This window comes from Baudoinia panamericana (genome assembly GCF_000338955.1).
Source record: "Baudoinia panamericana UAMH 10762 unplaced genomic scaffold BAUCOscaffold_12, whole genome shotgun sequence".
In the NCBI taxonomy this organism is placed as follows: Eukaryota; Fungi; Ascomycota; class Dothideomycetes; order Mycosphaerellales; family Teratosphaeriaceae; genus Baudoinia; species Baudoinia panamericana.
Window position 1 is genome coordinate 885,448 of NW_006911268.1, and position 21,285 is coordinate 906,732.

The 21,285-nt window shown below is 54.7% G+C and overlaps 12 protein-coding genes across 12 annotated transcripts; 5 read left to right on the forward strand and 7 right to left on the reverse strand.

Moving 5' to 3' along the window:
* Positions 1-210: 210 nt before the first annotated feature.
* Positions 211-1,246, forward strand: BAUCODRAFT_151366 (uncharacterized protein; the record flags this gene model as incomplete). Its single annotated transcript, XM_007682040.1, has 2 exons — positions 211-1,006; positions 1,074-1,246. The coding sequence occupies 2 exons, from the start codon at positions 211-213 to the stop codon at positions 1,244-1,246; spliced, it is 969 nt and encodes a 322-aa protein (XP_007680230.1).
* BAUCODRAFT_269352 (uncharacterized protein) lies at positions 1,203-2,287 on the reverse strand. Its single transcript, XM_007682041.1, has one exon. The coding sequence runs from the start codon at positions 2,149-2,151 to the stop codon at positions 1,351-1,353; it is 801 nt and encodes a 266-aa protein (XP_007680231.1). The 5' UTR covers positions 2,152-2,287; the 3' UTR covers positions 1,203-1,350.
* A 580-nt stretch (positions 2,288-2,867) lies between these two features.
* On the forward strand, positions 2,868-3,945 carry BAUCODRAFT_37898 (uncharacterized protein). Its single transcript, XM_007681659.1, has 3 exons — positions 2,868-3,015; positions 3,086-3,248; positions 3,313-3,945. Exons 1-3 carry the CDS (start codon positions 2,976-2,978, stop codon positions 3,800-3,802), a joined length of 693 nt encoding a protein of 230 aa, XP_007679849.1. The 5' UTR covers positions 2,868-2,975; the 3' UTR covers positions 3,803-3,945.
* Positions 3,946-4,099: 154 nt separating this feature from the next.
* Positions 4,100-5,843, forward strand: BAUCODRAFT_37900 (uncharacterized protein). Its single transcript, XM_007681660.1, has 2 exons — positions 4,100-5,413; positions 5,468-5,843. The coding sequence occupies exons 1-2, from the start codon at positions 4,428-4,430 to the stop codon at positions 5,709-5,711; spliced, it is 1,230 nt and encodes a 409-aa protein (XP_007679850.1). The 5' UTR covers positions 4,100-4,427; the 3' UTR covers positions 5,712-5,843.
* A 91-nt stretch (positions 5,844-5,934) lies between these two features.
* On the reverse strand, positions 5,935-7,032 carry BAUCODRAFT_27294 (uncharacterized protein; the record flags this gene model as incomplete). Its single annotated transcript, XM_007681568.1, has 1 exon — positions 5,935-7,032. One exon carries the CDS (start codon positions 7,030-7,032, stop codon positions 5,935-5,937), a length of 1,098 nt encoding a protein of 365 aa, XP_007679758.1.
* A 235-nt stretch (positions 7,033-7,267) lies between these two features.
* BAUCODRAFT_269426 (uncharacterized protein) lies at positions 7,268-9,392 on the reverse strand. Its single transcript, XM_007682042.1, has 3 exons — positions 9,084-9,392; positions 7,438-9,016; positions 7,268-7,384 (listed from the first exon to the last, which is right to left on the reverse strand). Exons 1-2 carry the CDS (start codon positions 9,297-9,299, stop codon positions 7,556-7,558), a joined length of 1,677 nt encoding a protein of 558 aa, XP_007680232.1. The 5' UTR covers positions 9,300-9,392; the 3' UTR covers positions 7,268-7,384; positions 7,438-7,555.
* Positions 9,393-10,273: 881 nt separating this feature from the next.
* BAUCODRAFT_77671 (uncharacterized protein) lies at positions 10,274-11,353 on the forward strand (the record flags this gene model as incomplete). The annotated part of the gene is made up of 3 exons (XM_007681797.1): positions 10,274-10,460; positions 10,527-10,950; positions 11,014-11,353. 3 exons carry the CDS (start codon positions 10,274-10,276, stop codon positions 11,351-11,353), a joined length of 951 nt encoding a protein of 316 aa, XP_007679987.1.
* A 1,003-nt stretch (positions 11,354-12,356) lies between these two features.
* BAUCODRAFT_269843 (uncharacterized protein) lies at positions 12,357-12,810 on the reverse strand. Its single transcript, XM_007682043.1, has one exon. The coding sequence runs from the start codon at positions 12,743-12,745 to the stop codon at positions 12,365-12,367; it is 381 nt and encodes a 126-aa protein (XP_007680233.1). The 5' UTR covers positions 12,746-12,810; the 3' UTR covers positions 12,357-12,364.
* A 219-nt stretch (positions 12,811-13,029) lies between these two features.
* Positions 13,030-14,151, reverse strand: BAUCODRAFT_37904 (uncharacterized protein). The gene is made up of 3 exons (XM_007681661.1): positions 14,066-14,151; positions 13,653-13,990; positions 13,030-13,597 (listed from the first exon to the last, which is right to left on the reverse strand). The coding sequence occupies exons 2-3, from the start codon at positions 13,945-13,947 to the stop codon at positions 13,119-13,121; spliced, it is 774 nt and encodes a 257-aa protein (XP_007679851.1). The 5' UTR covers positions 13,948-13,990; positions 14,066-14,151; the 3' UTR covers positions 13,030-13,118.
* Positions 14,152-14,596: 445 nt separating this feature from the next.
* BAUCODRAFT_37905 (uncharacterized protein) lies at positions 14,597-17,237 on the reverse strand. The gene is made up of 4 exons (XM_007681662.1): positions 16,743-17,237; positions 16,528-16,684; positions 16,260-16,468; positions 14,597-16,204 (listed from the first exon to the last, which is right to left on the reverse strand). Exons 1-4 carry the CDS (start codon positions 16,819-16,821, stop codon positions 14,931-14,933), a joined length of 1,719 nt encoding a protein of 572 aa, XP_007679852.1. The 5' UTR covers positions 16,822-17,237; the 3' UTR covers positions 14,597-14,930.
* A 484-nt stretch (positions 17,238-17,721) lies between these two features.
* BAUCODRAFT_269912 (uncharacterized protein) lies at positions 17,722-19,256 on the forward strand. Its single transcript, XM_007682044.1, has 2 exons — positions 17,722-17,821; positions 17,895-19,256. The coding sequence occupies exon 2, from the start codon at positions 18,095-18,097 to the stop codon at positions 19,061-19,063; it is 969 nt and encodes a 322-aa protein (XP_007680234.1). The 5' UTR covers positions 17,722-17,821; positions 17,895-18,094; the 3' UTR covers positions 19,064-19,256.
* A 21-nt stretch (positions 19,257-19,277) lies between these two features.
* Positions 19,278-21,221, reverse strand: BAUCODRAFT_96468 (uncharacterized protein; the record flags this gene model as incomplete). Its single annotated transcript, XM_007682045.1, has 2 exons — positions 19,278-20,472; positions 20,701-21,221. 2 exons carry the CDS (start codon positions 21,219-21,221, stop codon positions 19,449-19,451), a joined length of 1,545 nt encoding a protein of 514 aa, XP_007680235.1. The 3' UTR covers positions 19,278-19,448.
* Between the last annotated feature and the right edge of the window lie 64 nt (positions 21,222-21,285).

Consider the following 21,285-nt stretch of genomic DNA (forward strand, 5'->3'; position numbering starts at 1 on the left):
CGCGGAAGCGAGCAGGTCATCCTGTACCACGCGTGTCTCCCCGACAGCGATGCGCAATGATGTAGCATGAGTCACACAACCTGTTACCTAGATAGCTGACTGCATGGCGCAGGTAGGCGCTTTCGACGACGGAAGCATCAAGACATGGTAGCAATTTGCGGACTGGTAGAATATTACACAGCTCTCTCCCTTCTTCATCTTGAATCCATCATGCCAGTAACAGCCCAAACGCTGCGATGGCTCGGCATGCCAGCGTTCCTCGCCCTCGCAAGCATAGGAGCACCCCATACCGCTCTCAGCTATCCCATCCTCCTCCTACCGACCCTAGGAGCTGTGTACTCATGGCACTACTCCATCCACAGCCAGCGAGCAGAGCTCGATACCTTAACGACCATTTACTTCCTCTCCGCCACCGTAGGCATGGTCCTGGACATGCTAGCCCAAGCCCTGCTCGCCTACGGAACTGGTATCTTGATCTTTGGCGATCAGCTGGTCGCTTACCTCCGAGAGGTCTCCCGTACCAGCGTGACCGGCTCAAGCGCATCACAGCTCGCTGATCGGGCAAGCATGGCCGCGAGCTGGCGATATTACCTCTTTCTGCTCCTGTTCAACTACCTTCTCGGCCCACCGCTGGAGGAGGCGATCAAGTATGCGCCTATTGCCTGGTATGAAGGTCGAGCGTCCAGCGCTGAAGGAGCGGACGCGAACAAAGTAACGGCATCGAAGCGGAAGTACCTCCACTACGCTGTCGCGGCCGCTCTGGGGTTCGCCACGAGCGAGAACATCGCCTTCGTTCGCGCGGCGGTCAAGGCCGGGGAGAGTCCGTCTCGGCTCGCTATCACGGTGCTCGAGCGGACGGTGGTGGGTGGGCTTGGTCATGCGTTCACGGCGGCGCTGATCGCGGTCAATGCTGCGAAGTATGCCGGCAAAGCGGGCAGCGTCGGAAAGCTTGTGCAGGTTCTGGGGCCGAGTGTGCTGTATCATGGGACCTTGAATATGGTATTGCGTAAGTGGTTACGCCATCAGGCCCAGGGTATGCGGTCGGTATGCTAATTGTCTTCTGCGGCTGGTAGTCGTTATCAGCGCGCTGAACGGAAATGTTGGGTGGATCCACCCAACAAATCCTTGGACGGTCGCCGGTATGGTTGCGGCAGTCGCTGGCATCCTGTTGGCATGCTTCCTGCATGTCCGCCATCTCTGGCGCAAACTGAGTCGAAGCTTACCAGCAGCGCCAGAAGCTCTGTAGTACCGTTTCAGGTTACGTGAAGTGGTGCGTCAAGGTTCTAAAGAAGATTCACCATTGCAACTCAACCGTCTGTAGCATCACCAGCCATACCACACACAGCACCTTCATATCAACCCACCACCACTCAACCCCCTCGCCTCCCTCCCGGCCAACAGCCTCGGCTTCGTCACCCCCTGCAAAACCGCATCCAACTCTCTTCCCTTCCTCTCAAACGCCTCCACAATAACGCCCAGCTCCCACTGCAGCGAGTCCTCCAACTGACACTGCAGCCTCGCCAACCTCTCTCCATAATAAGCCAACTCCCTACTCTGCCGGAAACAGCCCATCCTGCCTGTCGCATCCCCCAACAAGACCTCGTACTGCCATGGCAGCCGATCCAGACCGTTCGCGCGTGAAATGAGCCAGCGGCGGAGCGATTGCATATTCTCGCGTGTGCAGTTACATGTGCGAAGACGGATCAGGAGGTTATTGTTAGTTCGTAAGGACTTGAGCTCAGTGCTGTAAAGACTTCCGGTTACGCGGAGGAGATTCTGGAAGTCGAAGTCTTTGATGTTCAAGATTACGGTGGCGGTAGAGAAGAGAAGGGGCAGGTATTCTTTCCGGCATTGTCGCGATGCCAGTAAAAGGCCGGTGGGACGGATGAAGAGCTTCTTGCTTCTCTGCTCCGAAGACGGGAGGGTCAGGTGGGTGTCGCTGGCTACAACGTTGTAAACTTCATTTCTGAGCTCGGCTGGCAAATCGAAGAACGTGAGTTTGCCTTCTACTAAGGGTGCCGGCTCTGTTGTTGATGGTAGGGTGGCGACGCTGCCATTGCGTGGCGTTGGGTATGGGTAGGTGTCTTTGCTGCCTCGCCGGAACTTTCGCAACATAACTGCCATCTTATCGAATGGTTTGGAGTCCTCCATGGTAAGCTCGGCTTTGCTTGGCGGGTGATGCAGACTTCTAGCCTTGTCCGAGACACCGGGTTTATGTTAAGGTGAAGAGTGTGGGGCAAGATCGCTGTTGACCATCAGTGACGCTAGGGTTGTCACCTCGGCTGGGTACGACTTACATGCGTTTCGTTTGGGGTTGCATGCAATGCAAACCAGCAGGAAATCTTCATGTTAGCTCTTCATATCTCCAACCAAGTTGATAGACCCTAGCCATCATGCCAAGAAGCTGGCCAAACCCAAGGTCAATGCGTGCAGGACCAGACCCAGGAGCCATACCTCGGTCCCAGAGAGGCGTTGCTTCCGAGCTTCCCAGCCTGGCCCAAAACATGGTGTCGCGTAGAAACAATTGCAAGTAGAGTGAACCAGGAGGCTGTCTTACACCGCGCCATCACCTACGAGGAGACGGCGGCTGCTTAGAGATGAGCCGCTCGTCGATGGATGACACTTTGACATGGTCGCTCAGCAGACCAATCGTTATGTGTCTCGTGTAGGTTGCTATCGCCGGACAGCAGTAACCTGCAACACGCAGCCATTTCGCCCGGCGTGCAGGTTTCGAAGGATCAGCCCTTGCATAAAGCTTGGCGAGCACTTTGTGGCGTGATATTTGTGGGTACTCTGAGTGGATATGAGTAGGTAGGTCTTGTAAGAAAGGTTACAAGCGGTAGGTCCCCAAGCGAAGTATGAACGTCTCGACGTACAAATAGCAGGTAGGTAATGTTTTTAAGGGTTGTTACTTAGCTCAGGTACTACTGTTCTCCTTCGGGTCGTAAAAGTGAAGCAAAGCGGACGCGGCTAAGATGTCAAACGCAAAGCCCAAAGCTTATGGCGTCCTACTCTGTAAGTCAACCATTAAGGTGCTTCCCATTGGAACCATGGCTCTGGGCTGACTCTTCGGACGGGATCAAAGATCAGGATTTCGAAGTCCTAGATGCAGCCGGACCGATCGAAGCACTGAATTGTCTTGTTCGCTTCCCGGGCTTTGAGGACCTAACGTTCTCCTACGTTGCGAAGTCAAAGGACGTCATTGTGCCAGGACCAAGTACACAGGACAATTTCCGAGCACGGCAGCAGTAGGTCGGCTGGTCGGTGTTGCATACCATCCCGGCGTTGCTGACGCTGCATATTATGACGTAGATATCTGCCATCGCATACCTTCGCTGAGAAGCCGGAGATTGACGTCCTCATAGTCCCCGGCGGAATGGGCATGGTTGGAGATCTACCGGAGCTGCAGGACTACATCCGCAAAGCTTACCGTGGCGAAGGCGGTTATAAGAAGCTCCACAGCATCATAAGCGTCTGCACCGGCTCCGTGCTGATGGCTCGCTCGGGCATCCTCGACGGCCAGCGCGCGACTGGCAACAAGGACGCTTGGGACGTAGTCACTTCGTCTGGGCCGAAGACGCATTGGATCGCGCAGGCTCGATGGACCAACAGTGAAAACATCTGGTCGACTTCGGGCGTTAGTGCTGGTGCTGACGGGATGTTGGCTTGGATGGAGGAGGTGTATGGGTCGGAGGTCGTAGACAAGGTCGTTGATACAATGGAATGGATCCGTGCTAAAGGTCCCGAGGACGACCCGTTTGCAGTCAAGCATGGGTGTCAAGATGTGCTACCGCAAGCGTGATGCAACACTTCCGTTCGGGAGCGATGTTCCCAAGCTCAGCCTAGATGCTGGCGATACTACACCGCCAGCATGTTGGTAGAGTGAGCAAGGCAGACAAGGCGCCTTTTCCTGCTGTTCGCTAGCTTAGCCCATGCCCATGTTGCATCTTTCGCTTAATCTGCCGAAACCCGATAAGCTCACTTGTTGCCGTCGAAAGTCTCATGCGAGCTCCCAATTAGTCTCCTGGGTAAGCAGAGCCACCTGGTCTGCCATTACCCGGGCTTATGCCTTTCGTAATAATCAAGATAGGCGTCGGAGACAGCTCTGACCGTCGTACCGAGCCTACGGGTACCGTGCGACCCAGTAGCATTACTGTCGCAGAAAGAGAGCAGTCCTTACAATTCCCTACCTTACAGACTCATCGTCGAAGAAGCGCCTTCTCGCGCGGCTCTGCGGGTTCCTGCATAAGCGTGTGTGGCGCTCCTCCACTCTGGTCATGTGGACGTCACTTTGTCGTGCGGAGGAACGAAAGCTTGGGAGCTTGTCATCGCAGTGTCAGTAAACCTTCCAAAAACCCTGCATCAACATCTTCTTCATACAGCCACAACCACCTCTTTTATTCGAATCTACACCTTCACGCGTCAAAATGTACACCACCAGAGCAATTGCACGCTCTTCCAGAGCAGTGCGCATCAACAACGCCGCCCTCCGCCGCAATGTCCGCTTTCAGTCAGACAGCGCAACCAGCAAAGCAGCTTCCCAGACCGCCTCCGTCGCCCAAAACCCGTGGGTTATCGGCTCCGTCTCCGGCCTACTTGGAGGTAGCATAGCTTTCTATATCTGGTACTCGACCTCCGGCCTCGCCGCCGCCACCAAGACCGCCCGTCAAGCCAAGAGCTACTACGACAAGGCCACTTCCCAGCTCAAGGTCACTTTCCAGGAGAACACACCTGAGCCGAGTGAGGCACTCCAGGCCCTTAAGGATGCAGCCAACAAGTATGCGGGATGGGTGCCCGGTGGCAAGCAATACGTCGATAAGATCTTTGACGATCTTGAGATGATCCGCAAGCGACACGGGGAGGAGGTTGACAACATTGTTTCTGAGGCCTACGGTGAGCTGCGCTCCGAGAGCAAGAAAGGGATGAGCCTAGAGACTGTCAGCGGATCATGGCAGATCCTGCAAAAGCACTTGCAACGTCTTGCCGGCCTGGCTGGTGACGCTACGGAAGACATCCTGAACAACCACCCAGAGCTGAAGGAGCGCCTCGGCGTGCCAATTGACCAGCTCAAGCAACTCGGCCAGCAGATGGGTCCCGAAGTGCAGAAGTCGATCGATGAGACGTGGAGCCAGGTCTCCGATATCCTCAAGGAGGGCATCAGCTTCTCATCCGCTGACAAGATCCGAAAGCTCGTACAGGATAAGCAGCAGCAAATCCGCCAAATGGGCGAGCAGGCGTTCGACAAGGGATTCGAGCAGGTCAAGCCAATGCTCGGCAACAACCCACAACTCAAGCAGCTCGTGGAGAATAACATGGACACGCTGCGCCAAGGCAATGTATCGCAGGTCATCCCCATGATCCAGACCGCCGTATCGGGTGGCAACACGCTTGATCTGGAGAAGTACATCGTCAAGTAAGCTTATCGTATTGTCGCTTCACCTAAGACGTGACACTAACCTACATACAGCGCAAAGGAGAAAGCACAGCAGCAATTCTCGTCCGGTGGACTCAACGAGTGGCTGAATATGATCCCACAAGGTGGCAAGATCCTACCGCAGCTTCAGAAGCTCAAGTCAATCGCCGAGCAGCAGGGCCCGCAAGCTCAGCAGCTCGCGCAAGAGACTCTCTCCGAAATCGGCCAGGTGTTGGAGAAGAAGGCTAAGAAGTATGAGGATCTGTATAACCAGTCGAAGCAACAAGCTAGCAAATAGACCGGTGCACTAGGTGTTACGCGGACCAGAAGCGGTAATGCATGCCAATGACGCGGCGGACGTAAGCAACAAGCATGGTGTTGAGAGATGAAGCAAAAGCAGTGCGCTGTGAAGCGCGCGTGTGTATTGAGGTAGTTTAGCGCTGTACAACTAGGAAGCGATGAATGTGAAGAAGCGCAAAGCGTTCGATAGCAAATGAAGACCGGTCGCGCAGGAAGTGCACTTACTGTTGCTTATCTCCATCCTCTTCCACGGCCATCAGAGTAGAAACGGTACGACCCATCACGGTGATGGCTTTGTCTCCGGCCTTCAAGTCCTTGCCCCAGACAGCGTACCCACTGCGCTGATACACACGAGTCAGTATCGCCTGGACCTGCTCTTCTTCAAGCTCTCCCCACGCCTCGCCTCGCCTGCCTTGAGGCTGACCCGGAACCAAAACGATCGTACCCTCGAAAGCATACCACTCCGGGAGCTGCGTCAGCAGGGTATGATAGCTCGCCAAAGCCACATCGACGAATCTATTCCTGCCAAATCTGGGCTCGATGAAGATCATCCCGATGAAGATGAGACTGTTACTAGTAAGTGCTTGTGCGAACTCACCATTGCGGAATTTCTGCTTCAACGTCCCTTTCTTGAAGTAGAGTGCTTGGAGACAATACCCGGTCTCACGCGAGTTATCCGGCATGCGATCCGGAGTCGTGTTCAGAAGCTCTGCGAGCCAAGTATTCTTCGCTGCGCGGCGAGCGGCGGTCTGTTTGTCGATGCGCCAGGACTCGATGTAGCCTATTTGGTCAGTCTGCTCACCGCTTTCGCCGTCACCATCTTGAGGTTGGTATGTGAGATGGAGGAGCGCGCGATAGCCTAGTCGGCTGGTGGTGGTGTTCTCGGGGTCGGGATGGACTTGGAGTGTTGTTGTCAGTCTGGCGACGCGGGTCTGGTATTGGCAAACTTGCGTCTCACTCAGCTCAGCTAGGATCTGTGCGTCTGGGAGGATAGCGTCAGCTTCATCCTGCGCTGCGGCCGGTTGATCTTGGGCTTCTGCGGTCTCTGGCTCTTCGGCGTCACCTGGGTTGCCCTCCGCAACCTGCCGTTGCGGTTGCAAGTGCGGTTGCAGTTGCGTTTGACCATGACGTCGACCCGACCTTCTCGTCGGTTCTCGTGGTGGTGCTGGTGTTGCACGCCTCGATCTTTCCCCTGCTGCGGCTGTCTTCGCTGTTGCTTTGCTCTTCTTCACCTTCTTCGGTCCCATCACGAGCTTCGCTCTTCGTTCGTACCTAGTACTGCATGAAGTATATGAAAGTTGTTGAAAAATCAGTCTCATCTCGATGTGCAACGATACGCGGTTCCCTGATCACCTTTGCTTCAGCCTTGCAAAGCGGTCGTCTGACCGGAACAAAGACGACTGGAGATGAGCAGCGGGCATATTTTGCCATTCTTCTTCGCACATATTGAGCATGTGCAGACAAAGAAGCCATATGCCCGGCATTGTTTGCTGCAGAAGGCGATTTGGGTCACACCATCACCCCATTCACACGTCGTTTAGGCGGGTCGAGTATGGACACGAAAGAAACCCGGTCTCGTGAGGCGATTGGCGTACCAGGTGCAATTGGTTGCGACTGAGAGCGAAAAGGCAATCGACCTGGTACAAACGTCTTGCAAGTCTCGCGAATACGCTGCGAATACTGTAAGCATACATGTCCTCCACATCGTTCCTCGTGCCTCATGCCTTCCGTCAAAACGCCCTGCAATGCAACGCCTCTGTATGTGTCCATGCCTTGCCGTCCCAGGCGTATGCTTAACGCCATCACTCAGTGCCATCCTATGTGCAGAGTATAACCAAGTTATTATGCTCCGGACGCGCCTTGTCGCGCAGCCTGCGCGTCTGTAGATTCGTTCTCAGCACCAGCTGGCGCCTGAGCTTCTTCTTGGCCCGTGCGCCGAGTGCGGACTCGGAAAGCATTCCTAAGTCTCGCCCTTAGGCCCGCCTCTTCATCTTGCGCTTGCGACGGCTCGGTTGAATTTCCGGCTATGGCAGCCTCTCGTCCTATCTGCTGCCTGGCGGCTGCGATCGCTTGGCGTCTCCTCAGCTCCCGCAGCGCAATGATGCGATCTTCTCGTGACATGCTGTCAGGCCTAGACAACAGACCTAGTACACCCAGGCTCCGCATGACGCCTACTCGCCTTGATTCATTTTCGGGTATAAGGGGCGGAGGAAGAACCTCGCCTCCGTCTGCGCTCTGCTGGCGGTGCAATGGGTTGCCTTGCTCGTCCAGCTCGCCCTCCGCTGGCTTCTGCGGTCTTAGATCGATACGGCAGAGCGGGCAAGTTCCAGAAACGTTGAGAAGCCAAGGATCGATGCAGGCTGGGTGGAAACGATGATCGCAGGGTAGCACGCGCTGGTCTTGACCAAGCTCAAAGTCTTCGGTGCAGATACTGCAGCCTTGCGCATCTGCTGCGGGCGGCTCGTTCACTGTAGCTGCTGCTATTCCACCCTGTGTCAACTCCGGCGGAGTCTGATCCTGCTTCCCAGAAGCTTGTCCAGTAGCGGGATCTGCGCCGACAGTGGTAGGTTTCGGATGTTGGTTGATAGCTTCGGCTTCACCGGAGCGTGTTTCTCGCACAACATCAGCGTTGTTGTGCTCCGCAAGCTCCACATCCGTAGACTTCGATTGCTCCCTCTCACCAAACTTCACAATGGGTATCGTGTCGAGCATGGCTCTGGCGAGACCGCGCGCTCTGCTCTGTCGTGGCCGACCAATTACATTGCGCGGTCCATATCTCTCAGGGTGGCGATGTGCCCTGATAGCACCAGTAATGATAATTATCAAAAAGAGCGCCGTGATGATACCAGTGATCGAGTAAAGGATGATCATCGCAACGGCCGTAGTCGGGCTTGGACCCAACGGGTTGTTGTTCTGCTGATTGTGCGGTGGTCCATATCCAGTCGAGTTTGACGATGTGCCATTTACGATTTGGTCCGTCGACGCTGACGCACCAATGGTCAACAACTGACCCGACCCTGTATACAGATGTCCAGTCAGGTTCGAGCCATCGTTGATAGTCCTCGTGCTGAAGATTGATTGATAAGACCCAGTGTAGCCCTGCAGATTGCACCAATCCGACGATCCCGAATACCACACAATGGCTCTGGGGTTGGCTTGCACCACATTGGCAAAGACATCGAGGGGACCGATGTTACCCGGGTACGCCGAAGGGTCGCAAGCCAGTACGGCGACATCGGGTCTTGATATCGAAAGCTGGTTGTTATTCGACACCTCGACTGCCGTTCCTTGAATCGCAGACCACTGTTGGAAGAGCGTTTTACGTCAGTCGCCGTCCCCCTGCAGTACGCTCTCGACTTCCAGTACTCACTTGTATGTTCTGCATGGCACCGGAAGCGATAGGAATGGCGTTGAGAAGGTTAATTATACGCGGGCCAAACGAGATCGCCACCGTGACCACATTGGTGTTCTCCTGATTCGCATCGGCGGCCGTCCAGTTCTGCGGCGTGATTGTCTGCCCGGCTGCTCGCCGTACGACCAGCAATGTTGCCGTCAAAGCGACGCATAGCCCTCGGAAGAGACCCATTGTCGCCACTAATGTACCTTTACAACTCTTGCAAGGTGAAGACACCTCTCACTCCGGCCCGTTCACCAGGTACATATACTACTCTTCACGCTCTTCTCCAACCCCAAGCAACCCCGCCGACGCCCCTTCTCGAAAGCGAAAGACAAGAGTTTCCAAGTCACTTAGGCAGGCGCAGCATCTTGGCAGTCAGCGCACCAGTCGCGTGGCATGCCCGAGGACTATCACTCGAATGCACAGCAAACGAGAGAGAAAACGAACGGAGAGATTGCGGTTCGAAGAAGTATAAGGATCGCTGATCCGTGAGAGCCGCAGACTGCGTTCCTTGATCTTCTCGTCGTCCAATCCGGCAAATGCTTGGCGAGATCGTGCATGCAGCATGCGGCACTCTCGGCACCGGCGTGATCGTTGACGCGCTTGCCTTCCACAACGAACCGAGGCCGCGGGACAAGCAGTACACTTCGCTCCGTTGATTGTTATGCTGTTATTCGGGGACACTAAGCCATAGCTCTTGCTATCCGAAACAGCGCTGAAACCCGGTCGTGGTCAGTGACGTAGAATTCATTAGAGGGTCTACTACGGACTCCATTCCTTACAAGCATTTTGGCAGAACGACGCTCCAAGGCAGGCTGCTTGTAACATCGAACGGACAAGGAAGGCACGTTACGGCCAGTCTAGGTAGGGGGTGGGAATGAGGTGACTACTCTCACGCTTCCACTGCACTTCATGTCAACATTCCTGCGCCCTCAACTTCAGCAAACGCGTCGGTTCCACAGCCAGGGTATCCGAACCCTACAGCCATGGCTGGACTGTGGAATCGCATCTGGTGGTACATAAGTGCCGTGGTTGAGGCATTCTTGGGCACGCTGCCCTCCATCGCCGGCAGCATGCTCAACAATGCCATATTGTACATACGTCTAGCCTACGCTATGGGTGTGGGCATGTTTTACATTATCTTTGGCGGCTTCCTACCCAACATGCAGGTCCCGTCGAAGGATCTTACCGGCAAAGTAGCAATAATCACGGGGGCCAACAGTGGTATTGGCTTTCAGCTCGCCCTCGACCTCGCCCGCATGGGTGCAAGTGTATATCTGGCTTGCCGTAACACTGAAAAGGGCAAAGAGGCTGCCGAAAGAATCATTGGCACGCTTTCGGGGAAGCCCGGTAAGTTCTCAAGCGCAAACCGTTCTACCCAAGGCGACTGACGACTGCAAGTCACTGGAGGTACAGGGAGCGGGGCGGAAAAGCTGGACTCTCGCATCCATGTCCTCCATCTCGATACGTCGAGTATGGAATCAGTCCGCCAATTTGCAAAGCTGTGGCAAGCCAGCGGACGTCAAGTCGACATTTTGGTTCACAACGCCGGCATCTCTTCCGCTCCGAACGGCAAGCAGGTCACCGGCGAAGGCCTGCACATGTTCTACGCTACCAACTTCCTCGGCTCATTTGTCCTCACTGCCTTGCTTGAGAAGCACCTCGCACCAAAAGCCCGAGTCATCTTCACTGCCTCGTTCGGCGCGTACGCTGGCGACCTGACCTATCTTCTCTCCGCTCCTCGCGGCCTCAAGCAAGAAGGCTTTCTCGAACGCACCTTTGGGCGTGACAGCCGCAACTACAATAATACGAAGCTCATGCAAGTCGCGTTCACTAGACTGTTGCAGAAACGCTGGGACATGAGAGCTCCGTATCTTCCGAGCAATGATGGCAATCCGCAGAGCACGAAAGACGTGTACGCCACTCAGCGCAACAAAGGTCCCACTGCTCATGCGTTTATGCCCGGTTTCGTCTTCACGCCAATCTTCGGCAAGACAGCATGGGCACTGGATTCGGTGTTCCTTTTTCTGAAGGTTGCGACGTCCTTGAGTATCCCTGTGGAGCAAGGCGCGGCTACCGGGCTGTATTTGGCGACGAGTGACGATGTGGATGTGATGATGGGCGGTGGGTATTGGGATCGTCTAAGGAAGAGGACGACATGGGTAGACGTTATGGACGATGGGCTGCTGGAGAGGTTGTGGCAGTGTTGGGAGCAGGACGGAGGTGTCACTTGGGATCCGTAATGCAGCCTGGACGCGCTACTAGACCACCGATGGGAGGTCTGATTGTTATGAGAGCTAGTCTGCAGCCTACTTGATCGAGACTATAGTACATTTCTGCCGTAGCCCAGCGTTCTCCACAACGCGGTCAATCTTCCAAACACAAATCCTGCCAAGGTAAGCTATGAATGCACCTTCATAGAGATTCGCCGGCATCTCGACATACACTGCTCACCTTGGTACGACGATAATAATTTCCACAAAGAGGCAGGCTTCGGCGTGACGACATGGTCGCACCTCGCTTACAGCTTACCCTGCCTTGCACAGGTAAGGCAATGACCGTGGGAGCGCTCCATGGTTTTGGTGCGGATCTGCTTCCAGCGATAATCGGGTACTTGGGTTCGGTTGGGGTGACCACATTGGTTGTCATCGTGCAGATGGAACGTGTTCACTCCCTCTAGCTTGTTCAATACTTCATGGATTGTGCATAGACTCCAACTGGGTGGCCAGCTTGTGAAGCCCAGTCGAGAGGACATTTCACACCCCAAATCACACTCGAGGCTGTGTGGGTTGCTAGGTAGCTGTCTACAGTAGGCGATACCGCAGCGCCCATCAACCTCTCTAGCGACAGCTGCGGCGTAAACTTTCTGTACCTTGGCACGTTTCTCGTCTATCGCAGCTGTGTTGGTCAGATGCTAGGTGACTGTGACGTTCGACCACCACAACAGATGAGAACATACCGGAGACACCAATCGGTCTCACGTCGGTCACGTAGAGACAGCGACTCGGCCCAAGCCTCAATCCCTCAAATCTTGTAACAACCTCAGACTCCGACCTGGCGTCGTCGGTGCCGTTTCCCGTCGTGAAGTTGCGACTCATGAGTCCTGTGAAGTGAGCAAAGAGCTTGGTGTGCTGAAGATAGTAAGTAGCCGTAATCAAGCAGTCGAGGTCAGCCTTTCGATCCTTGAAATGCTCATCCCCAGTGCGTCTGGTGATGAGCGCAGTAGTCGCCAGCTGTAGTGCTTTATGCCATTGTTATTTGTTGCCAACAACAGCGAGGCGGACGAGCAAGCGAACGGCATCGTAGCAGTCCTTGAATTTGGTGACCTTCAAACCGCGCTCAATATCTCCGAAATGTAGCAACGCACAAGGATACGTGATGCCGACAGCGTCGTCGTCAGACAGGGCGATTGTTCTGGGATGGAGAAAGCTGCCGGTGACCTGGCCTTCTGCGAAGCGTGGACCCATCAGAGCAGTGAAGACTGAAGAGGCCAGACATAGCACCGCTGATGATACCCGCATACACGTTCCCACCGGCTGTTGTAACTCGAGGACGATATCGCTTTTCTCGGTGAGAGTCACTTCGTTGCGTGTTGCTTGCTCCCCCACAACGGAGTGTTCCTTCTCAGGCGCCATGCCCACTGAGAGACGTGTGATGAATCGTGAACGGCGGAAGCTGGGTTTGAAACGTGTCAAGGTGTGATTGAGAATGGTTAGTACACTGTGATCGAAAACGCGCGATACCCCGTCACTGCATATAGTGCAAATTTAGGTTATGTTATGGGCTGAAGTGGAGAGGGTGAGGTGAGGTAAGGTGAGGTGCTGTCGTTTTGGGCAAGCACCCGCTCCAAGTCACGAGAAGGCGCGCGGCGAATGCATGCTCATCGTCGCACTCGCGTAATGGCTCTAATATACACGGTCAGCGAAGCCAAAGCTGCGACCCAAAACGCTATGCTACTGGTCGTTAGTCATTATCGCCACAATGGTCGTCTTCGGCAGTGGCTGCGCACTAGCACATCTTGTACTCGCAATGCCCTGCCGCCACCCTCCCAGGGTCGTCCGTTTCCACCTTGTAATCGATCGCAATATCTAGGTCCCGCCGGTTCTTTGAGTTGGGTTTGCAACTCAATCTCCCACTTACGTTCTCTCCCGCCTCCACCGTGAGTACGTCGGCAATGTAGAATACCGTCTGCTTCCAGTGGGTGTACTTCGTATGCGGGCCTGTGCTGAAACGGACTGGCTTGTGGCAGGCCGAGAACTCGATGTCGAACCATGCGATGAGGGCGTGTATATAGTCGGTCCGGCGGATGGACAGGGTGAACGGAAGGGAGAAGGCCAGGTCGGCGGGTGTGACAGTATAGAGATCCAGGGTTAGGACAGCGCAGGGGTCGGAGACGACGGCTTTGAGTTCGACTGTGTCCACGAGAGGTTCGGTGAGCGCAGTGCGTTTAAGCGGTGTGTAGTCGAAGCCGTAAACGTTGTCCCAGACTGACATGAATGTTAATAAGGCAGTCATAGCCATCGCGGAGAGAGGAATACCCACAGCCGATCTTCTCATCCTTGTAATCACCATCTTCAATACCCGCCATGAAGATGGTCGCCTTGTCCGGGAAGATCAAACCCTTGCCATCTTTCCTCAAGTACTTGTCTCGCGCCCACAATACCGTATCGAGCATACTCTCGTACAGCAGGAAGTATCCCATCCACTCCGAAATGATGATATCGACCTCTGGAAACGGCAACTGCACCTCCTCCATCTTTCCTTGCAAGAGCGTAATCTTATCTGACATGCCATTCGCTTCAACGATTTCCCGCGCCTTGAGGATGATGGTTGACATGTCCACGCCAATGACATGCTTTGCGCCAGCCTTCACCGCAAACCTGAGCAAACCCGAAAGTCAGCGATTGTGTTCGTGATGATTCGTCTGATGAGACGGCTGGGAGACAGCGCGATACAGGCGGCAGGAAGATCATAAATTACATGCTCAGGATGGATGTACCGCATCCCACATCTAGCACCACCTTGTCCTTGAAGATGTGTCGGTTGTTGTAGATGGCGTCGCGGTACGACCTTGTGCGCACTTCGTCTTTCTATATTGTATGTTAATTCAACCCCAGTTGGCGTGGAGTGCGCAATTCATATATTCGACGAACCAACATTTCCTCGTGGATACCGTGATGGTTGTATGAATTGAAGTAGTGCACCTCGCTGTGCGACATGCCCGCCGTCGTGTCGTCCAGCTTCGGCATTGGCATAGGGTGATCTTCAACAGCGTTCGCCATGGTCACGATGTGCTTGATTCAGGTGAGATGTTTTCCGATCTTCAGCGCAGTTGAAGTATTGTTGAAGATTGCCTGATAGAGTTCGCTAGCTCGAAGCTCACAGCGCACAGATGCACGACGCACGTGGCTAAATTAACTACACAAATTTAGGCACGAACACCAGTAGGAGTACTACGGGAGGATGGATAGAGGACACAATAAAGATGTTCTTGCTGTGGGTGTCCCCACTATCGTATGTACCTCATTGCATTGGAACAAGCACGAAAGGTTGCGATTGCGACGATTCCTTCTGCCGAACCACCCTTCTCCAACGTCTGCCGAACGCATGTCATGGCATCGTATTTCTGGACCGTAAGCCATCCATGCCCACAACGCCTTGCTGAGAATGGATGTCTAAAGCACAAACGAGCGCACCGCCGCAACAACCATTGCGCCAAAGTCGTCAGAAAACGCCTTGAACCAACGCTGTCATGACTGATAATTACAAACGTCATGCAGATTCCTGCACTTGTTCCCGTGAGGTAGTAGGGCTTGTTCATCATCTCGGTACCCGCGAAGCGAACGGTGTCCGCTCGTCGTCATCTTCCGAATGGTACCCTGAGTCCTGATTTTGGTGCACCCTAATCCTGACGACCGAGGACTTGCGCCGACCATGCTCAAGGTTTCGCGCGAGCTTGCAAGGAACGGCACCACACACTGAATGCTGTGGACCCGTGGTCAAGCGGTTGATGGTGAAGACCTGAAAGGCGCCGGTCAAAGCTACCAACGCGCTCAGCCACCATGCAAGCGCGGTGAACTCGATCTTCTGTCCAACTCCGTACACAGCGCCGGTGATCGGTGCAGCAATCGTGCGGAACCCTGCACCAGTCGAAGCAGCCAGACCATTGATTCTGCCAAGGCAGTTATTGGACGGTGACGCTTCCTTGATGAGTATGAGCAATGTCGGGTACGCCATGATAGAGACCAGATTGCGGACTGTGAGGCAGATGTAGATCCCGGGATAAACCATGTTCTCCGGAAGCAAAGCCAGCCATGGCACGATGAAGTAAGCGATGGGATGCAGTACTGTGACGACAACAAACGTACGCCACACTCCGAGCCAGCCGGCTACCAGTGGGAAGATGACGGCTTGAACGAACAGAGCGATGATGCCGTTGAAGGCCAGAATGATGCCACACTGCTTCACGGTCAAGCCTAGTCCACCCGCAAAAGATCCATACTTCGACCCGATTGTGGAGGCGACAGTTACCATCTCCTCACCCAGTGGTCTGCGGTCGTCCTGGAAGAATATGGGCATTAGATGATCGTACGTCATGCTGTGGTATGTAAAGATACCAAGCGCAATCATCAGCAAGACAATGCGTCTCGTCAGCCACTTCTCTGGTCCACTGATCAGACTTGCTGGACGGCTCGTTCCATCTTCCCGCACATTCCACGATTCGTCCACAGCATCTTCGTTGACCTCATTAAAAGTGCCGTAGCTCTCGTTGGCCAAGTTGGAGGCCGGCATCTGTGCCGTTCCTTGAGTGACAAAAAGCGGCGTCACTGATTCTCTCCGGTCTGCTGGTGCAACACCGTACGGTGACATGTCCGGATGAGTCTCCTCTAAGAGAAAGTAAGCACCCAGAATCGAGATCAGCATCAGTAGCGCGCAAATTATGTTCGGCAGCGCATACGGGAATTGGCGGAAAAGGTCGATGTCGACAATGGTGCCCGGAAAGTTCTTGGTTGGAGCAGTGAAGTATCCGCCCACGGCAGGTCCAACAATAATGCCCACGGACCAAACAAAGGGCATGACGGCATACGCCTTGGCTGCGGTACTGTTAGCCTTAAATCGAGGGGTGAAAGCTGGTCGCCGGCAACTCACGCTCATGTTCCGGGTTAATGACAATCTCTCCGACCATGGTTTGAATGACGCCGACATTTCCGTTGAACAGGCCGCCAACGAGACGACCTATCAACGCCATCCAAATGTTGATGGAGAAGCCGACAATGAGCAGTGAAGCGATGGTGGCAAAGCAGCCCATGATCAAGACGGGCTTGCGTCCTATCTTGTCTGATATTCCTCCCCAGTACCTATACAGCTAGGTCAGCGGAGAAATAATAGCGCACAGAAGGACAATGTTGTGACGTACATGCCAGATATCGCCTCCGCCAGGTTGAAGGTGGAGACGAAGACGCCTGCGTAGAAGGAGGCATTGGCAGGGTCGCCAACGTGGAAGTCACGGACATATTGCCAGGCGTATGGAAGGACAGAGAAGATGGCAATCGGTTCGGCGGCTCGTACAAGCGCTGTTTGCGGTTAGTATGTGTGCACGGAGGGCCGGTAAGGTGACGATGTATTTCTTACCAAGCAAGCAAAGTTGTACCGTTGGGAACTTGTTTGGATCTCGCAGAGGCCGAAGAGCTTGCTGCCGTGTAAGTACCATTCCGATGCGGCCTTTTCCAATCTTACGTCGTTCCCACCACTCCGATGCGAGGCCGAGGGCACCGTGGACGGCTAATGAAGGTGTTGGTATCTCGAGCAATGCCCGTGAGCGTTCGACTCCTATGCTCTTCTGTAGTATCGCCTGGCTGCGTTACGGCGTGGTGTAGAGAATAGTATGTGACGTGTCGATGTCTTTGCGATGTGGAACAAGACGCAAAGTCGAGAACTGAAGGTTTGTATGCGGTCAATGTGGAGTGCAGCCTGGGTGGGGAAATTCTCTCGCGGTCGCATGTGATTCGTCGCGCCTTCGGACTGAGAGCGATCGGCTCGATCGGCTGGTGATCGCCTTCACTTCGTCAACGTCTGCTTGCTATCCTCCACTCTACCTTTAACAAGATGCGATTGCTTCCATATGGCTACATGTGGAGCGGTGAGGGATGTCGTGCCCACTGCAAGGATTGCGTCGGCTTGACGTCTCTGGTACCTGCTTCGACCGTCGGCACTCGATCTGCGGCTAAGGCAGGGAAGTGTGCCCCGATGTGCCGCTTATGCAAGAGCAGTGGCGCTACTCCACAAGGACAACAACGGCCCGCTGCGTAGAACTGCAGTGTGACCTATGCCGCGGGCTGGGGGATGTTTAGTCGTTCACTTCTTCGGAGGTTGCGTGGCCGCTATAAGCCTTTGGGAAGAGTAGCGGATTACTGGGAATGTGACAAGTCCACGGTGTAGTACAGACGCTGAGGGTGAGGCAGCGGAACACAGTGCTGTCAAATTCCACCAACCATGCAGGCAACCTCGCTGCTCAGGACTGGTTTTCAGGGCATATGGCGAAGTGACAGGGCAAGGTAGCACACAAGAGACTAAGGGCCAAGTAACTTCGCTTGACTATTTGTTTGTCTGCAACCGAACGTTCAAGGTGCAGTTTGTGAAGATGTACCTCAGCGAGGCTCGGACCCGGAATCACGCTATGACGATCGCTGCATAAGCCCCTCCGCGTACCTGTACGTCCCCTAAACTGCTATAATTGCTTGGCCAGAGTATGTCGCGTCGCAGTTACTAATCCTACAACCACAGTCAACCATCAGCACCACGAAAGACGTGCGCCGAACGTGTCGTCAACACGTGTGGCCAAGATGACAGTAGCGTCACAAGCTCACGCGCCGCCCAGCAACGCCTCAGAGACGTTCTATTCTTGACCGCAGTGAGATCTTCCCCTTACACCAACATAGCAGGTGCCTCTGCTGGCCACATGACGAGTCCTCATAAGCGCCGCGATGACCTCTGCCTCTCCTCCAAACTCGCTGGAAGCTAAGCTTGTCGTTCTCGGCTCGCAAGGCGTCGGCAAGACCTCGCTTGTGCATCGCTTCGTGAAGAACGCCTTCATCCCACCGGACAAGGCGCAGTCCACCGTCGGCGCCTCCTTCCTCACCACCCGAGTCAATGATCCAGAGTCGGGGGCCACGATTCGACTTCAGATCTGGGATACAGCAGGGCAAGAGCGCTTCCGCTCGATATCCCGACTATACTATCGTGGTGCACATGCAGCCATTCTCTGCTACGATGTCACGAGCAAGAAAAGCTTCGAAGAGATGGGAGCGTGGTTGCAGGAGCTGAAGGAGAACTGCGGCATAGAGGCCGGAAGAGGCGACTTAATCATCCATGTCGTTGGAACCAAAAGTGATGTTGTGGCGTCCGACCCAAAAACGCGGGAGGTTCCATTCGAGCGATGCATAGGATACGTTGCAGAGCAGCTCTACCCCGAAGTACCGACACCGGGTGTGCATTCCAGCAGCCAAGGTAGCCCACCTAGCGCTCACGGTCTAGCCGCTCCAACTACGGGGCACATGTCAAGTCCCAACAGCAACCGCTCGTCTGGCTTCTGGGGCCAAGAATCAATCTGGGACTGTTGTCACGAAATCAGTGCGAAAGACGGCGAAGGCATTGAAGAAGTGTTTCGCGTCATCACCCGGAAGCTGGTCGAGCAGCACATGCTGCGGACGGAGAAGCAGCGATTGTTGGAGGAGTCGCTCTCCCGCGGTCGCACACCCGGCTTGGATGGCAATGGTGCTCCGAGCTACTTCGACCTGCCGAATGGCAATGGGAGCTTCAGGGTCGGGCACGGTGATAAACGGCGCAGCTGGTTGGGCTTCCCCACCACGCCCGGCGGGCTCTCTGCATGGACTGGCGACGATACAGAAGCAGAGACCGAGAACCCTCCCAAGCGAAAGGCGAAATGTTGTTAATGATTGTACAGTGTCCAGGTGTGCGTGTTAGCGGCATGGCGTGATCTCCAGGCGTTATAGCGATTTGTCTTACAATACTGCATGGGTTCAATGCTTGGTACGAATATAGTTGAGCGCTGCAAGAAGCACTGGAAATGTGCAGAATGCGCGCCATGAAAGCTCATATGCGAAGGAACCACCGTCTGGTCTGGGAAGGGTCGACTTAGTTTTTGTACCCTTACGAAACTGCATGCGCTGGAAAGTGTATGAATAGTGATGAACAAATCAAGCTGAGCAGAGAAAGCATTTGGGTATACCTGTGCATCCTCCCGACGGCTCGCTGCCGATGCGTCCGATGGAAACGCCTCTGATCCTTAACGCCAATTAAAACATACAATGCGCCGTTTCAAATGCGGTCTCCGTACCCCGGAATGCCAGTAACAGCACCAATAACCAACCCACCAAATGCAGTCCCCATGCTCCGCTTGATCGTCTCCGGCAGATTGATATCCCAGGTTTCGTCGGTTCGGTCAGCGGTGCCGCCCACGATACACCTAGTTTTACTCCTCACCTCCGGCGTCATCATGGTAGTCTTGTGCTTGGCGGTGATGTGCCAAAGCAGCGAGTCTAAGTCAACATGAGCAGCACCACTATGTCCCTGTGCGGCACAGAAGATGCAAGCGTAAGCGTAGTTCTCTGGCCTGCGAAAGGACTCCTGAGCCGGAACGTGCGACTTAGCCAGGAAGAGCCAGCGATACCGTATACCGGACTTGGCAAAGTAGATCTGGTCTGGAGTGTGGTTTGCGCCGGCGGTGGCCTTAGATCGGAAGGCGCAATGCTTGCATTTCCAATATGGCGCTTGCTGGCCGCTGTTGTCGGTCAACATAGCGATACTCAGGCCTGATTGCGGGGATGAACGGACAAGCCAGGCGCCTTTGCAGAAGCCGTGGTAGTTGTTGAGCGAAGTTGGGCGGTCCCATGGTAGCCATGGTTCCTCAGACTCGACGACCGGAGAGGGTGCTGCGTAACCAGGTTGCAAGTCCCCGAATGACGCGAAGTTTGCTCTCGGTGGAATTGATGAAGGCTGAGCATGTAACGATGGTCTCGGTGGTCGAGACATCAACGACTCATATCCTTTCGTGACCACCTCTGGCGCTGAACTCGAACGTGCCATTTCACGGTCAGGCTCCTGCAGATGGACAGACCGAGTGGAAGCCGCAGAGCTCGACGGTGTCAGAGGCTCTGGACTGACAGCGCTACTGCCAGACAGTGTCGTCGGTATGCGGTTAAGAGGCCCGGTCTCGCCTTCAGCGTGGTCATCTCGATCCGTCATTGAGCCGACGCTTTCGGTGGCTTGGTGGCTAGACCCAGCTTCGCTTCCCAGTCGTACTGAGTCGTTCAATGACAGTCTACCAGCTCGCTCTGCTGTGCTGGGGCCTCCATCCTCACCAACCTCCCGACCAGTCCCCAGCATGAGGATACCTCGATCGTCCTTTCGAATCTCCGGCGCTAGCCAGCTGAATGAGGGTGCTATGGATCTCGTAGATTGCATTCGCGAAAACGCTCGCTGAGGGATGCTGCTCACTTGACCGGGTATGGTTACAGCGGCCGGCAGGATCATGTTGGCTGTGCGGAATGAGTCTGCTGAAGCTGTTGACTCGCTGCGGTGAACACCAGCAAATGTAATGCCGCTCGTCGCCATACCGAAATCTGCGTACTCGCCTCCAAGGTACCTCTGCGGCGGCATGCGCATGGCTATGCGTTGGCATAGATCTTGCATACTCCGGACCGCAGTCGTCCGGTCGAGGATCGATGACTCGTGAAGGCGAGGAACGTTAAGTACAGCGGATTCTACCGCCATAGCAATCTGCAATGCGCGGATAACCTCACCCTGCAGATGAATGACCACGTCTTTAAGCTGAGACACCGCAATATCATCACCACGGTTGAAAGCGTGCCCGAAACGCTGCTGGCCCTCCGCACTGCATCGTTCGCAGTCTTGCTCACCTTGGACGAGCGATTGATGTAGCATTTTCGCCTCTATAATCCTTTCGATTTCTTCCTGCTTCCGCTTCTTTTTCTTCTCTTTGCGCTCTTTGAGCATTTGAATCAGTTCTGCGGCGCCATGGAAGGCTGACACGACCGAAGCCACGCAGCCAATGACTTCCAGGCCGGTCATGGTGCTCACAGCTACGAATATACCCTCATCGAAGGAGGGAATGACTGACAGCAATGACTGACGG

Bases quoted from the DNA above. Each gene is read 5' to 3' on its own strand.
- BAUCODRAFT_269912 (XM_007682044.1), top strand. From the start codon at position 18,095: ATGACCTCTGCCTCTCCTCCAAACTCGCTGGAAGCTAAGCTTGTCGTT.
- BAUCODRAFT_37905 (XM_007681662.1), bottom strand. From the start codon at position 16,821: ATGGTACTTACACGGCAGCAAGCTCTTCGGCCTCTGCGAGATCCAAAC. The intron at 16,469-16,527 runs GTACGTCACAAC...CTAGCTGTATAG, and splicing joins GCGGAGGCGATATCTGGCAT to GTACTGGGGAGGAATATCAG. The intron at 16,205-16,259 runs GTGAGTTGCCGG...ACAGTACCGCAG, and splicing joins CATTAACCCGGAACATGAGC to CCAAGGCGTATGCCGTCATG.
- BAUCODRAFT_269843 (XM_007682043.1), bottom strand. From the start codon at position 12,745: ATGGCGCCTGAGAAGGAACACTCCGTTGTGGGGGAGCAAGCAACACGC.
- BAUCODRAFT_37900 (XM_007681660.1), top strand. From the start codon at position 4,428: ATGTACACCACCAGAGCAATTGCACGCTCTTCCAGAGCAGTGCGCATC. The intron at 5,414-5,467 runs GTAAGCTTATCG...ACCTACATACAG, and splicing joins CTGGAGAAGTACATCGTCAA to CGCAAAGGAGAAAGCACAGC.
- BAUCODRAFT_37904 (XM_007681661.1), bottom strand. From the start codon at position 13,947: ATGTCAACCATCATCCTCAAGGCGCGGGAAATCGTTGAAGCGAATGGC. The intron at 13,598-13,652 runs GTGGGTATTCCT...CATTCATGTCAG, and splicing joins CAAGGATGAGAAGATCGGCT to TCTGGGACAACGTTTACGGC.
- BAUCODRAFT_269352 (XM_007682041.1), bottom strand. From the start codon at position 2,151: ATGGAGGACTCCAAACCATTCGATAAGATGGCAGTTATGTTGCGAAAG.
- BAUCODRAFT_269426 (XM_007682042.1), bottom strand. From the start codon at position 9,299: ATGGGTCTCTTCCGAGGGCTATGCGTCGCTTTGACGGCAACATTGCTG. The intron at 9,017-9,083 runs GTGAGTACTGGA...CTCTTCCAACAG, and splicing joins GTGCCATGCAGAACATACAA to TGGTCTGCGATTCAAGGAAC.
- BAUCODRAFT_37898 (XM_007681659.1), top strand. From the start codon at position 2,976: ATGTCAAACGCAAAGCCCAAAGCTTATGGCGTCCTACTCT. The intron at 3,016-3,085 runs GTAAGTCAACCA...ACGGGATCAAAG, and splicing joins AGCTTATGGCGTCCTACTCT to ATCAGGATTTCGAAGTCCTA. The intron at 3,249-3,312 runs GTAGGTCGGCTG...ATTATGACGTAG, and splicing joins AATTTCCGAGCACGGCAGCA to ATATCTGCCATCGCATACCT.